General features: G+C 44.1%; 1 protein-coding gene across 1 annotated transcript in view; it reads left to right on the top strand.

Moving 5' to 3' along the window:
* Positions 1 to 949: 949 nt before the first annotated feature.
* Positions 950 to 16,161, top strand: part of GLRA1 (glycine receptor alpha 1) — an 84,124-nt gene continuing 68,912 nt past the window's right edge. Inside the window, exon 1 of the mRNA XM_060295485.1 lies at positions 950 to 1,440. Coding sequence (XP_060151468.1) covers positions 1,385 to 1,440 — 56 coding nt within the window. The 5' untranslated portion in view covers positions 950 to 1,384. The remainder of the gene's footprint in view (positions 1,441 to 16,161) is intronic.

The raw sequence follows: 16,161 nt of genomic DNA, 5'->3' as shown, positions 1-16,161 counted from the left end.
AGGGAGAGGGGGGATCTTCCTTTATAGATCAGACTTCTGTTTGAAACCTCTCCGTTTTCTTTCTGGAGCCAAATATTACTACTTCGGGGCTCTAAAGAAACTCAGGGATCTGGTTCAATGCTTCCCTTTTAAGATGATAAACTGAGCCAAAAAACACATCTGAACTGGGACCCATGGTGTTTGTTTTACTCACATACAACTACATTCCTTAAAAATAAAGGCAATAATTTGAGAGACCTCGAGAGATTAACTCCATAACCTCCTCCACTCCACCGCCAGCCTGCAGTGGAGAGGGGAGACACGGATCTCCTTCAGCACTCTAAGCGTTAAACTCAACCCAGAGTCTAATACTCGATTGGCCGAACCGGGAAAAGATCTGGTTTTCGCAGTCGCGGGCCAATGAACACCTCGAGTGGGAGGGTTTGAAGATACTAAGGAGTTTTTCCCCCCTTTTTTTCCTCTCCACCCCCTCCCGTCGGCCATCGCCCGCCCCCCCCCAATCCCCCTCGCCACCAGTTTGTTAAATTAATGCAGTAAGAAAGTCTGAAGATCTAAGGGAGTCCTGGCCAAAGGAAGATGGGTGAGCTCAGAAAACCGAGATGCATCTGAAGCCTTGGGCTCCTGAGCCCCGCGGGGTTGCCATGGATCCCGGCAGCCCCTGAAACTTGCCCTGAGCTGTCTCACGCCTGCAGCCCCGAGCAATGGGACACCTTTCCTGCAGCGATCATAACTTATTCGGCGAGGACCAGAGAACAGGGATCGCAAGGCAACAGCAGACGGGTACGCAGGCAGGGGAATGAGATTCCGGGACTCTGTCGCGATGCGTCAGCCTGGCACATTCTCTGGGATTTAACTGAAGGCAGCACCATCAATCGCTTCCCCTCGCCCGTAACCCCCTCAGGCCAGCCCAGGGGCATAAAGCCCTGCTCTCCCTACCCAGGATGCTCGCCCAATCTAACGGTCCGAGGCCAGCGCTCTGATCTCCACAGAAGATTTTTTTTTCTTCCCTTCACGGGGCTGGCCGTTTAAACAGAAAAACAGGGGTAAAAAAGAAAATATACCCGCCCCCAGACGTGCCTCCCCAGCGCCGCAGGGAGCCAACAGACACGCTGGAGTTTCACAAACAGCAATAGTCTTCGCGCTCCTGAAAAGCAGGGCTGGACGCTCTCCGTGGTGCTGAACCGCTTCGAGGCTGTCTCTGTCCGTGGTACCTAGAGCCCCCACGCTCCAATTTCCCCTGGGGCTCTCCCTCCGCGCCCCTGTTCCCCACCTCCCCTTAGGATTTGGATTATTTTTTTCAACAGCGCTCACTGTTTTGTAAGTGCCAATTTGAAACATTTTTGCCCCCGTAACTCGTGGACTACAAAGCACAAGGACCTGAAAAATGTACAGCTTCAATACTCTTCGCCTCTACCTTTGGGAGACCATGGTATTCTTCAGGTATGCAATTTTCTACTGACCACATCGCTCTGATGGAAATGGGGAAGAGGAGCACGGAGGCTGAATCTGTCCGTGGTCCCCTCTTTTCGGGGGAGGAGGGTGCTGTATACCGCTGCAATCGGGTCCTTCCATCCCCGTTCCCTCCCTCCCCCCTCCCCACCCCTCCCGCCCGCAGGGTGTCTGGCTTGTTCGTGGAGGTCTGAGACAGTCGCTACCCCGTCAGCTGTTTGCCTGTTTCTTGTGATTTGTTTGTCCTTCTGCCTGCTATACCCCCGCCCCATCACTGGCCCCCAACCCCCCTGCATATCGGCTCTCGCTCGGCTGAGGACTTTAAGGGGAAGCTTTAGGAGTTACTCAGTTTAATTAGGACTGCATTCTCTCTAACCGCAGTGCCGAAAACCTCAGCTCTCCCGTCTGGGAGCCAAGTGACAACTAGCGGTGACGGGGAAGGTTGCACTCGAACTCGCTGGACACAGAAAAATCATTTTCTCTCCTTTTTTGTTGTTTTCTTTCGCTGCGGGGTGGGGGTGGGAGTGTTGCTGAGGCTCAGTGTTTGGAAACAACAGCGTTATGACCTCAGGCTGGAAAGCCCTGAACTTGCGGGCAGAGTGGATCTACTCGGGAACACATTCCGGGAAACATTTCTCTTTTGAAACTTTGACTCCCTCCTCACCCCATTCACCTTTTCAAACTCTACTTGCTAGCTGCAGATCCTGAACTGATGGACAAGTCTCGTTTGCTTTGTTTTTTTAATTTATGTCTGTCTGCAACTCAGTAGCTGAGTTCCCCCACCCATGGTCTCCCAGGTTAAAATTTTCTGCCTACAGGCTTAGCATTCTTATGACAGCACAAGTGAAAAATCACCTCTTCAGGAAGCATTGAAATATACAGTCTTTTTGTAAGTGGGTGAATCATGCCATCTTCAGAGATTGTTATGATAAATTCCATTTATATGAATTGAAAAAAAATTAGTCTTCTTCTATGACCTGCAGGGATCATTAATCTTCTTCATTTTAGATGTCTGACTCTCATGTTTTACCATGGCATTGGATTAACAGTCATTTGAAAAACCCACTCTAGGTTGTTTTTAAAAATAAGTAACCAACAAATATTAGTCTCTCCCATCATAAACCAGCAAACAATTCTTGTTGTTTTCTTTTTTACATTATAGAGGACTCTGCATATGAATTGTTGGTTTGACTAATCCAGTGGTTGGATTAATTAAATGAATGACAACTCTCTCCAGGTCGTAAGGGTCTATACGTGAACCTCTCTTCATGTCTTTCTCTTGAGATGAAGACAAGACCTCTCTCCTTCTCTGAGATACCCAATGCTAAAGCTTCTAATCTCCAGTTCAAATAATTCTTTGATAGGTCATAGTCCTGCCCACTACTCAGAATACAAATAGCTAAGGAGTCAGGTAGAACAAAAAAAGTGCAACAATCCAGGGCCTTGTGAAATATAGCTACATTATTGGCAAGAGGGCAGGAAGTATCCTCTTAACAATATCAAATCATTTCTCCTCTACATACGTAGTAGAACTGTAAAATGCTGTCGAGGTGGGATACTTAGTAACATCTGTATGCAAACTGATTCTCTGTTTGGCTTTCTGAGACAGAACTGAACCAGAGAGATTAAAGAGCAAATTAATAGGACCAAGCACATCCTCCCCCCCAACTCCTTTTTCTTGATGAACAGTATGTAATGCTTGATTTTCTTCTCCCAGACATTGTCTTTTGCAATAGGGAGACAGTCTAAAAGGTTTGCATCATAGTCATTTTGATAAGGTTATGAATCTACCGTGTTAATTCTTTAAGTTACTGGTGGTGGCCTATCAGGAAGCATCACTCCACATCTCCTTCCCCTACATACATCAAGGCAGACATCAGCTACAATGGATATGGGATATAATGCCATGTGTTTATAAGAAGAGTCATGACTATGGAGAGCTGGAAAGGGGATGGTACTGTTGCACTTTCAAAATATAGAAATGGCTACATCATTTGGGGAATAAATGTTGTTTTAGAACATGAAACATAAAATAATAAAAAGAATTGAACTAGCGAAATACCCTCAACAATTTTTCAGAGAGACGAGAAAAAAAGGTCACAAAGAGGGAAAGTATTCCTTGTCTAATTGGCATTTTCATTACTAACTCTCTCATTTTTTAAAGTTTAGGTGAAAATACAGAAGCATTAAAATCTGGGGGCTCAGTAGAATGTGTGTAGGGGTAAATGGAGACTGGCTCCCTAGCAGGTTCCATGTGAATAACCCCTTCTCCCCCAAGGGACAGGCACCGTGTTGGAACGAGCCAATCCAATCGTCTCAGGCACTCAGGTACTCCTTAGATTAAATGATGCCAGCTGCTCACCTTGTTGGGAAAATCTGGGGGCTAGAAAGGGAAAGGCTCTCGATAACAGAAGTGCTGCTGCATCAGCACATAACCAGCAAAATGGCAATAATGACAGCAAAACAAACAAAACAACAATTGAAGGGAGAAATCTCATACAGTGCCAACAAAGAGAATGAACTGAGGCCTTAGGAAGCGCTGAGGGGGAGAGAGAAAGAGGGTACGGGGGGACAAACAGCATTGCAGTGCTCACCAGCTGTGTCCCCATAAGTAAAATGAGGTGAATTGGCTGAACTTCTTGCTCTGATATTTTAAAAGTCTATGGTGCTAAAATTCTATGAGTGATATTCAAGTATTCAATAAACTAAATTTTGTCTCTTTGTTTTCAATTGGGGATGGGGCTTTATATCCAGACCGGTTAAAAAATAATAGGCAAAGATATGGTTTCTTATGGAAGCATATTCCTCTCAAACCTCCTTTCAAGTCAAAGGACACTTGATTTCATTCCCAGAGCCTTTACACTGGCTTATGGCTGGGAAGGGTTCAGGGTGACCCTCAATTTTTCTCACCTTCTGAGTAACTCAGATAGACCCATGGTATATAACCATGTTTCTCAATCTTGGCACTACTGACATTTTGAACATTTTGGAAAATTCTGTGTTATGAGGGCTGAACTGTGCATTAGAAGACGTTTATCAGAATCCTCAGCACCAATAACCGCCCCCCTCAGTCATGACAGTCAAAAACGTCTCCAAACGCTGCCAGAAATCTGGGATGGGGTTGGTGGGTCACAAAATTGCCCACAGTTGGGAACCACTGGTATAGAATTACCAAATATTTAACCCGGGGCTCTGATGAACCAATTGTAATGAGGAGGAAAGTCTAGTTTCCTTGAGAAAATGCCCCCGTGGAACACACAAAGCACCAGAGTGAAGAAAACAGAGACCTAGCTTGTGCATGAGAAGCGAATAAAGGCAGAGGAGATAAACCAAGTCTAACCCATGGGTGGTTTTCCCAAAAGACGATCTTTATGTGCTTTTCTTTATGTGTCATTTCCATCTGCCAACCCAGTAGATGTTTCCTTGAACAGGGTTTTGTACTGAATATGGTACTCACTTGCTAAGAAAGGGCATCAGAACCTTGAAGGAAAGATGTCTCTACCCACTCTAGGGTCAAAAGGAGCATGGCAAGTAGATTGCTTCATACCTCAGTCCTGAAAAACCACCCAGTTGAAAGGTTAATGAGCTTTCTTCTGAGGTGACCCTTCCGGCTTCCCGTTCTCCAAGCTTGCCAAGAGAAGCACATGACCGCCTGGATCTTTTCCTCCTGGTAGCATACCCGTATTCTTCCTCAAATCTTACCCGCTGCATTTTGGGCACTGCAGAAAGAGCCTAGGAGCTTCTGGGGTAGGCCAAGGACTTTTCCCTAAGGAAAGATGCCCCTTGGGCAAGTTCGCATTAGGGCCAATCAAAATGTCAGTCTACCCTCTTTGGGGGGCTTAGGAAACTTGAGACAGAGAAAAGAAAATGGCATGGTTTTGTTCCCGAGGGATATCTTGGACAAGAACCTTAGGCTGGTAAATGGAGTTATGAATCAGGACATAACTTCTGTGTATTTGCAAAACTGGTAATGAACTATCAGGGGAAATGTAGGGAATTTATTTTTGAGACCACTTGATGAAAGAGGTTGCGACCAAGCAGTGCCGTGGAAAGAGCAGGTAGGCTACGACTTGAGAGTCTTCCTGGTAGAGTCAGCTCTGCTCTTACCCTGCAGCACAGCTTTGGCGAATCTCTTTCCTTCATGGGGACTCAGTTTTCTTACCAATCAACTCAAGTCACTGACTCCAACACCCCTAAGTTCCCCCCAGTCTCAGATAAGGTCTTCATGAAAGACAGAGGCCCATACCCATGAAGGCTCAGGCTGAATTTACATCAGTGCTGACACTGCCTTCATTTCTACACCATGCATTTATTTATCTGTGTTTACGTGTCCAGTCCGAAACTAGGCACTCTGCAGGGGAGACAGAGGTAACAGATGCCACAGTCCGTGTCCTTGCAGAAAGGGGAGACACTGCTCCCTTTAAAGCTACATTAAAAACCTTTTTCCTCCTTCAGACAGAGCTCCCCTCCAGACAGCGAGCACGGCCTGCGACAGCATCACATTTATGTGGGCGTCATTAACTTTATTTCCTTCATCAGCTGGCAGAAGTCAGAATGATTTTGAAGATGGATGGCACTGTCTCCTGCCTGGCCATCTTGATGCTGTTCTGCAGGTTTTCTGCTGCTTTAGGCAAAGCGGCCTTGGCACCAAGGGCACAAGACCTAGGATCCAGAATTGAGCTAGTGGCATGCCCTTGAGAGGGTTTCATGACCTTTCCGGCCTCAGTTTCCTCAGCTCTAACATAAAGAGAATTGACAAATCACTGTCCCTAAAATCATTTTTACCTGTGCCAGTCAAGGATTATCGCCTCCCAATCTCCTTCATGATAGAACAGTTTTGGTTACAGCTATTGCAGTATATTTCAATTATTACAAGAATTATATTCAGGCTCAAAGATCTAAAAGAACTGAGGCCCTCAATAAACAACTTCACTCCCTGGAGATTTATCCCAATCTGGACACAATTACTGACAGATCCCATTTATAAATATGTCAGTTTCCCCAGGAAATGCTTTGCATGATGAGAAAACATGATGTCTGATCACTATTCTCATAGATCTGCAGAGGGGCCTGAGAAAAAGACCAAAGGTTTCTATACTTTTATCAGTGACTCTGTTTGGTTTTTTCCTCCCCTATAAGACTATGTTTTTTAAATTTTGTTTACCAAACCCCATTCACCATTAACTTGTTTTCCCCATCTTTATCAACCAAAGGCATACATAACTGCCAGAAATACCGAACATCATGGGATAAGCAATGTCACCACGCTGAGTTAACCTAAGAAAAAACAAAAGAAAAGGTGTAATGCTTTTTTGTTAGCCCATAGAGCCTTGTCAGAAATAAATATGTAATTTGTTTGTCTCTGAAATGTTTAAAATGGATTCTGAGTCCTCATTACTATTTCATGAACTCCCTAGGTACCCAGAGACCCCATTTGGGAAACATTAGATTTGATTTATTCTATATGGCTCCAAGAGAAGAACTGCAGTAAATAGATAAATATATTTTTAAGGTGCACGCACAAATTCTGTTTTAATGTAATTCGGAACCTTCTGATAGATCTGTCAAATGTGCACCAGCTGCCTCAGTGGTAGTGAGGGTCCCCGTCAGTGGAGGTGTGCAAGCAGAGACTGGAAATCCACCTCCCAGGAGGGATGCAGAAGAAATTCAAGCCACTTTTGTGCATTGAGATTTGCAATTTGCAACAGAAAAGTAAATGCAATGCAGGTCAGAGACAAATCTTCACGATACTTATGCTCCCCCCCTTTCCTCATCAACAAATTACCCATCTGATCTTCGTAAGCTCTCGGAGTCATGCCATAAACACACACTCACTCATGCCTTTTCCTTCTCTAAAATGGGTTGGATAATAAATAAATTGGGCAATGAACACGCACGCAAACACACAAACTCACGATGCGACAAAGGATTATTACCACAGTATGGTAGCCTAAATCTGTGTTCTGGAGAGACTGAGAAAAATGGAGAACAAAATGCCTGGTCCTTGTAAACATTCAGAAGAAATTCTAAATACATTCAAGGGATTCTGGGTGTTTGGCAATGAAGAAAAACCATAAACCAAATTCACAGAAGACTGTAGAGCAGTGGTTTAAAAAAGTGTTTATAAAAACATTTGTTTTAGGTATAACACCTGATCTAAAAAATTGTCTTTCTGAATTAAAGTTTTATCTTGCATCAGTGATAAAAATTGTTTATTAAAATCAGAGCTCTCAAAGCATCAGGATATTTTAGTTAAATAACAATGATGACAAATAATCTGGTATATATTTGACAGGTGGTAACTAGACTTACCACGTGATCCTTTTGTAATGTATAAAAATATCAAATCGCAATGTTGTATGTCTGAAACTAATATAATATTGTAAGTCAATTATACTTCAATAAAAATTTATATTCTCTACTCTTAAAAAAAAAAAAAAAAAAAAGGAAATCACCTTGGTTATGTAAGAATCTGGTCTTAAGATATGAGAAGGACCTCAGAATAAGAAAACGTCAGAACCAGAAAGACCACCAGAAAATGCACTGGTCCACGGACAAGTCCTCAGGCACAGATGGTGTTCACAGGACTGATGGCCTGTATGGCTAAAGGCCTCTCAGGCCTGAACTCCAGCTGTCTCTCCTGAACAAACTTCCTGTTAAGCCTGACACACAACTGTAAACACCATCGGGCCAGCCAGGAAATTCGTTCAGAAAGCACATGAGAAGGGACCAGTGCTCTGAGATGATGAGGAGAGGGGCTTATGTGCACAGTGCCTACGCTTTGTAATGCAAGCCCTAATGAGGGGTGCTGAGGCCCCAACGCTTTTGAAACTCCTTATAAAGGATCACTTTGTGGTTTTTGAAGTTGATATTGTCCGAGTCTCCCAAGGCTAATTCAGTGCAATTAGATTACCACTCTCTGCCTTTGAATTCGGCTGGTTTTCAGTGTCCGTTGCTAAACGAGTTTACCGTCTTAAAGGGTAGCTGCTGACAGTCATTAATCCCAGCTGTGAAATGGGCAGCGTTCTCTCTTGCCTCATACGCTGGGCAGCCCCAGGCACCAAGAGAACAAGTCTCCTTACTCGCAAGGTCCTTTCTCCATCTCCCACGCATTCACCCACAGAGAATCGCACTTTCTTTCAGGGGGTCTTAGGTACCAACAGAATCATGAAGACTTAGGGCAGTTCTATAATTCAACAGCTCTCAAATCTATCTGTGAGGGGATTATCCAACGTACAGCTTCCTCCCATCATACTAGACTACTGAAACAGAATCTTTCAGGATGGGGACCCAGAAACCTCTAAAGGTAACAAGAGTCTCTAAGTCAGTGCTTTTCAAACTTCAGTGTGTGTATGAATCACCTGAGATCTCATTAAGATGCTAATTCAGACTCAGGAGGTCTGGGGTGGGGCCTGAGAGACTGCATTTCTAGCAGCCACCACGTGATGCTGATGCTTCTGCGGACCAAATGTTTTTGAGTACCAGAGCTCTGAATCATTCTGACTGGGGACCCTGGACATAGACCAACCCTTTTATTTTGCAGATCAGGAGAGGATAAATGACTTCCTCAAGATTACAGAGTGAATGTCAGTGCTCCCAAAGCCCTACACAGTTGCGCTCATCCCCCAGACTTATTCTGCTACAGCCCACGTGCCCTGAACTCTGCCACTGTGCTTTCCATCCTTCAGCCCTTTCACACACTGTGCTCCCTCATAAACATAAACATGCACCTCAAGAAGGGTTCCTCAGGGAACTATCCCCATCCCCATACTGAAGGCAGTCTTGGTGCACCAGAAAGTTCTCATTCACACAGATGGGAACTACAATTATGTGACATCTGGATAAAGAGAAGGGGCAACTGAGGAACTGGCTTTGAATCCTGGCACCAAGGAGCCCTGGGACACAGCAGTGAGAGCCTATAGGGATGGATGGAAGAGGTAGAGCAAAGGGGGTCAGAAGGAGGGAATCGATGGGTTCTTTCTCCAAGGATGATCTCACTGACCAATCTTCCTGTGCACATTGTACTATCAACTCTGCATAACTGGACGCTTACTTAGGACTCCCAGATGTTCAGAGAATGCCGCCCCATTCTGCCATCTGTCTGACCTCAGAAAACCATGTCCTTCCTTCCTCTCTCTCCCTATGACCTGTCATTCTTTCCAGAAAGCATATTAGTATCTTATACATCAAATAGAGTGACTGTCATGATCTTCAGCCTTTGAGAGCTCCGTGTTTATCGCTGTGCGCTCAGTTCTACAACAGTCCCCAGCTCCAGAGGAATGCAGCAAGGCTGCTGCAACCCTGGCTGCCAGGCAGACTTGCAGAATTCTCTTACAAGAGCACTTTACAGTTTATAGAGTATTTCGCATCCGCAATCTCATATGAGCTTCCCAATAACCTTAAAAAATAGATACGAGGCAGTGGTTACTATCTGCATTTTAGAGTTGAGAAAACTGAGACTTGGAGAAGAAAAGTGACTTCCCTAAGACAATGCCGTTTATCTCAGGGTAAAGTCAGGATTCAAATACAAATCTCCTTCCTCCTAGCTCACCACACTGCCTCTTTCCTTTTAAAGCTGGCATATGTCTATATTCCTAACCTACAGCTGGAATATATACATCCCTAAATATATAAATGATCAATAGATAGATAGATATAGACATAGATATAGATAGATAGATATAGGTATTCCTCTTTTATATATTCTCAAAGCTGCAACCACTGTGAGCTGATGTAGATATCAGGCTAATAGCCCTCACCCTCTACCAGTGGGCCACGGGGGTAGAAAAAAGCCTATGAGCTGGCAATTTCCCATCAGGGTTTTGGTTTGACAAAGTCATAGTTTTCCAGTTCTTAGCCAGATAGGTATTTCCTTCTCTCTTCTTGATCGCTTTTAATTGTACAATATATGCATACATTCTCTTTTTAAAAAACTCTGATACTAGACTTAAACCTAAAATCCCCTTTGATGATGATCTCCAGGTCCCTCCCAGCTTTTATTTCTTTAAGGGGTATCCTACTTGATCATTTTTATTCATATATATATGCACATATGAAATGACAGTATGTATATTTCAATAGTTATACACATGTTGAAATAAATATTGAAATCTATTGAACTATATATACCATCTATTGAAATATATATACTATCATTTCATGGAATCAAATTGCCCATGTGATTCTGCAACTTATTCTGTTCACATATCAACATGTCTTGGAAAGCTTTATCTGTCGAGGCATACATCTCCACCTCATTCTTTTAACTACAGCAATACATTTTATGTTATGGATATCCCATTGTTTTCCAGCCATTCCTGTATTGATGGGCATTTCTACTTGCTTCTGATTTTTCCACTGAAATCAGTGCTGCAATAACCACAGTGTACCTACATCTTTGTGAACGAACACAAGACATTTTTCCAGGCAGATAACAAGAACAGAAATGGACTAGCTGGGTCACAGGGCATGTGCATCTTTTGTGTTAACAGACACTGCAGGCAGACATTCCTTTCTTCCCTCATGATGCTCCATCTCAGCCTTGACTGCAACAACTCAACAATAATCGTTACTATTTATTGAGTGTTTATTGAATGCTAGGTACAGTGCTAACATCACATGCCTCATGTCATAAATCCTTAGACAAAAGTACTGTTATATTTCCATTTTACAGGTGACAAAACTGAGGCATAAATAGGTTATATAGTTTTCCCAAGGTGAAACAACTCATAAGAGGCAGAGCCATGATTCAAAAATAAGTCTGACTGCAGAAAACATTCTTTTAACCATTGTACTGCCACTATTACTCCAAGAATGAACCCAGAAGGAGGAGGAGGGAGGAGACTGAACTGTATGAGGAAGATGGAGGCAAAAAAGGGAGGAGTTTGCCTCTTCAAAAAACCAAGGACTCATCTCCTGCAGGTGGTTCTAGATAACAGTAAAGTTAACACACATCCATAAATAGATGTGAGTTTTTAATCTCCATCCTTCACAGAGGAGGGAAATTGCACTACCTTCCACCCCTGGCAGAGAGTATGTGGTTAGAGCTCCGTCTCAGGGTAGAGACAGGTCCCTGCAGCACATCCTTGCTTCTTCGTCCCCAAATCACTCCAATGAAGAGCTATCGGGGATTATGGGAGAGAATGTCTGATTGAGTGGGGACGCAAGGGAGAAAGGCAGCATAATCTCTGGCCCGTTTTTAAATTGTTTTTCATTGCGGATCCCTAGTACTCAGACCAAAGACCTTCTCAAGCCTCAGGCTATAACCCCCAGACACACAGGACTGAGGGTACCCAGTTTCCCTTCATCTTCTGTATGGGAGGTTGGAGAGGCAGCCCGATCTCCAGCATTGGAGATCTCACCACAAGCTCCAGAATTGCTGCTCCCAAAGCAGACCTAAAGGACTTCTCAGAACATCTCTAGGCCAGGAAAACATACCCAGTCCAGATGAGGGCAGGGGAGCAGCATGGAGCGAGGCAGCAAGGACTGGGCTAGTTCTCCTTTATAATCAGGAGTATCACTCCAGACAAGGCCTGTGGGAAGTCTAAACAACTCTGTCTCCGACACCTGTTTCCAATAGCTGTCTGAGTGACACCAGAGACAGTACTGAATGTGTCGCTAGCAGGCCTGTTGCTAGTAGAAGAAAAAATACAATAGAAATAAAGTCTCCTAATGTCAACTTTTGAAATAAACTTGCTGGTTTGTTTGTTTGCATTATAAACATTATTCATTCGCCATAAAATATTTAAACCACATAGGGAGATGTGTTTACAACCAAAAGGCACAGAAATCCTACTCCCTAAGGGAAATCACTTAACAATTCAATATTCATCTTTCCAAATAATTTTAATAACATAATAATGGCAAGAATGCTTACTGTGTGCCTGACCCCTTTCTCAAAGTTGACTACGTATTAACCCATGTAATCTTCAGAGCAATCCTGCAAGGATATACTATTATTCATCCCATTGTATAAATGAGGCTACAGATGAGGAAACAGAGAAGTTAAATAATTTTCCTAGGGTTGCCAGCTTGGAAATGGCAGTGCCAGATTGAAATCCAAGCAGTCCAGTTTCAGAGAGTCTTTAACTGCTGTGCTGCAGGCGTAAGCTGTTCCTATTTGACAAAAATGGGGTTATACTAAACACCAAGCTCTGTGACATCCATCTTTTCCCCTCAGCAATACTGTGTCAGTGCACATACAGATGCATCTCGTGCGTTTGTGCGTTTGTGCTGCCCTTCGCTGAGAACACGCGGGGCTTTAGTGCGCTCCCACTCTCAGCTTTGCCACAATGTAACCGCACCTCCACCTCCAGCTCCTTCCCTTCACACAAACCAAATTCCACCTCAGATGAATTTCTTATTGGTCTGCTACACTGTGCTCAGCTCTGTACTTTTCTCACACTGGTCCCTCTCCCTCCACATATCTAGAAAAACCCCTCCCCTCATTTCTGCCCTGAAAGGCACACCCGCCAACTCTGGATTCAAACTCAAGTGATTTTTGAATCCCACCTCTGTCACTTCCTCGCTGTATTATCTTGACAGTTTGCTCACACTTTCTGAGCCTCAGGTTCCTCATCTTAAAAAATGGAGATAACCCCTTTACCGATAGATAAATGCAGTCACCTTTAAGCCCTTTTTCTGAGCAAAGCACAAGCCCTGAGTGGATTCCCTCTCCACTTCTCTGAGATCTCATCCACGCCTCAAGAGCCCCTGCTAGCAACACTTCCTCCACGAAGCAACCCCAGACTGCCACCATCACTACCCCCAACTGGGCATGGATTCTCCTTCCTAAACCCCCTGGGAAATGTAGGCATTAACCCTCAGCAGTCAGTTTGCTCAATGTGGCCTTACATACATTTGGGTGCCCTTCTAACCTTCCTGCTGGATTGCAAGCCCTTCAAAGGCTAGGAACTTAATGGATTTCTTGGTTCATGTGAAAGGCCAACACGAAGACAAGGGACACATCCCCTGGTGCGTCCCAGAGTTTTCAACTTGCTCTATTTCCCCTTATAGATAGTATCACCCCAGGGGTTCATGTACTGTATGTTAGATATCCAGTGCTTATTGAATTGAATTGTTTTGCCCCCATATGCCTGCTCCCATCCTTCTTTTATTGACTCTGAAGAGGCCCAGGACTGGAGGCTTCCAACCAGCCAACCCAAAGCACTGGTGCTATGTCTCACATGACCCCTTTTTGCTCTAAGAAATGAGTCACAGTGAGAGTGAGCTAGACATGCAGCTCAGCCCTGGCTCAGGAGCTGTTGCAGTGAGTTCTTCAGCCTTATCCTTGCTGTCTGGCCAAGCATGTTCAAACTCTGGGCCTCTCAAAACATCTAAGCCATTGCAGATAAGGCTGCTTCCCACTATGACCTGGGTCTGCAGAGAGGCCCCTTCCATAGGACAAGGCAAACTTTCTTAAATCGTTTTTAATCGTGCAGAAAACGTGGACCTCATTGGAGATAGTTTTCTTGATGTGACCTAGAACATCTAGTAGAAAAGAAAAACTCTTCACAGGAGCCAAGAAAAGACTGCATCATGCCCAGAGAGAAGGGGCCTGGAGGAATTCATGGAAAATGCCTTGAAATATGAAAAGCTACACTTCCTGACAAAGAAGGCAACAAGGTTTAGTAAAAGAGTCAATCCCCATTCTACCTCAAAATTGGACAGCCTAGAGATTAGAAAAGATCTTCCTCCCTCTGCAAGCGCTGCTGTTTGTAACTGAGTCACAGTTTTTCCATCCCTAAAATAAGACTGGACTACATAAAGACTCCATGTCTTTCCAGCTGTTATTGCATAATTCTTAAATTAAGTTGGCTCACAGAAGACCCAGAAGTTAAAAACTCTGGCTTGGGGACTTCCCTGGTGGCGCAGTGGTTAAGAATCCACCTGCCAATGCAAGGGACATGGGTTCGAGCCCTGGTCCAGGAAGATCCCACATGCTGCAGAGCAGCTAAGCTCATGCGCCACAACTACTGAGCCCGCATGCCACAACTACTGAGCCCACGAGCCACAACTTGCCACAACTACTGAAGCCCGTGCACCTAGAGCCCGTGCTCCGCAGCAATGAGAAGCCCGCGCACCGCAATGAAGAGTAGCCACTGCTCGCCGCAAGTAGAGAAAGCCCACGTGCAGCAACGAAGACCCGACGCAGCCAAAAATAAATAAATAAATTTATTTAAACAAATAAAAATAAATAAAATGTCAATAATAATTATCGTCCCCTGCCAAATCACCCTACCCTGACAAATCACCCTAAGAATTCAATATGAGAAGGCATGTAGAGTGTTAGCACTGCTTATGGCACATAGCAACTGTGCAAAGCGGGAAAACCATGATTACTATTATTAAAAAGGGATAGGTACAAAGCATTGTGGGAGCATCAAGAAGAGTCTGACTAACTCTGCCTGGAGGTGGGGGGACAGTACAAAGTTGAAGACAATTTTAATAGGAGTCAGGACACTTAAACTGGGCCATAAAGAATGACTAATTCACCAGGTGGCAAAGAGTGCCAAGAGAGGATGATGCAGGCAAAGGACAAGGGCTTACAGAACAGGCAAGCTGGGTGACGTGGAGTTCAAGGACACTGATGGGCCAGCTGTCCACCATCACCTAGGCTCACCCCAGTCCTGCTCAGCCTTGCTCTCTCCCAATTGGTCTTTTATCAATTGGAAGGCTGGCTAAGCGTGGATAATTTCTTCACTATCTAAAAAATATTTATTGACTTCCTACTATAAGCCAGTAATCTTTCTACATTCTGGGGACAGATACAGTGACGAGCAGAACAGATGTGGTCCTTGCTCTCACACAGCTTAACTTCTACAGGTGGGTATAAACAAAGGAACAGCTTGGGAAACTACAGAATTTCAGGCCACGGTCAGTGCTCCAAACCCAGTCAAACAGGAGTATGGGACAGAGAATGGTTCATTGGACTCCATCACAGGATGCCTACACTTTCACACATGCCCACTATCTCCCTTAAAGCTTGTATCACATGGAGGTGAGCAGGTGGGAAAGGACTGTTTCCTTTTACCGATGAGGAAACTGAAACTCTGAGAGGAGCAGTGATTCATCTAAAGTCTCACAGCCAGTAAGTGCCAAAGGCAGATGACCTCATTCCACGCAGAAAAGTCAAAAATACTGAGGATGAAAGCTTAAATAGGGGAAAAAAGCAAGTAGCATAATAGTATGTATAGTAGGATCCTGTTTTTATTTTTTTAATGTTTTATTGTTCTCATATGGGGAAAAAAGTCTAGAGAAATGGACCCAAAACTGTTTATAGTTGTTATTATCTCTTGAGAATGAGACTATGGGGGACTTTTATTTCCTACATTACATATTTTAGTAATGCTGGGATGTTTTACAACAATGTATATTACTTTTGAAAGCTGAAAAGTAGTTTTGTAAAAAGAGGATATCAGAAAGCATGGGCACAAAATCAAACTTGGAGGCAGAGCACAGTGGGGACAAGGTCACCAACGAGTGTCTATTTAAGCTACATTCACAGTTTTCCATTCCCTTTTTTTTTTTTTTTTTGGCCACACCATGTGGCATGCAGGACCTTTGTTCCCCCACCAGGGATCAAATCCGTGCCCCTTGCAGTGGGCTCAGAATGTGGATTCCTAACCACTGGACTGCCAGAGAAGTCCCTTCCATTCCCTTTTCATGTGAAAATGACATCTGTGACTCCCAAACCTGTGCCTGACAGACAGG

This window comes from Globicephala melas, chromosome 3 (assembly GCF_963455315.2).
Source record: "Globicephala melas chromosome 3, mGloMel1.2, whole genome shotgun sequence".
In the NCBI taxonomy this organism is placed as follows: Eukaryota; Metazoa; Chordata; class Mammalia; order Artiodactyla; family Delphinidae; genus Globicephala; species Globicephala melas.
The sequence above is the reverse complement of the archived record's forward strand: the minus strand, read 5'-3'. Positions and strand labels throughout refer to the sequence as shown.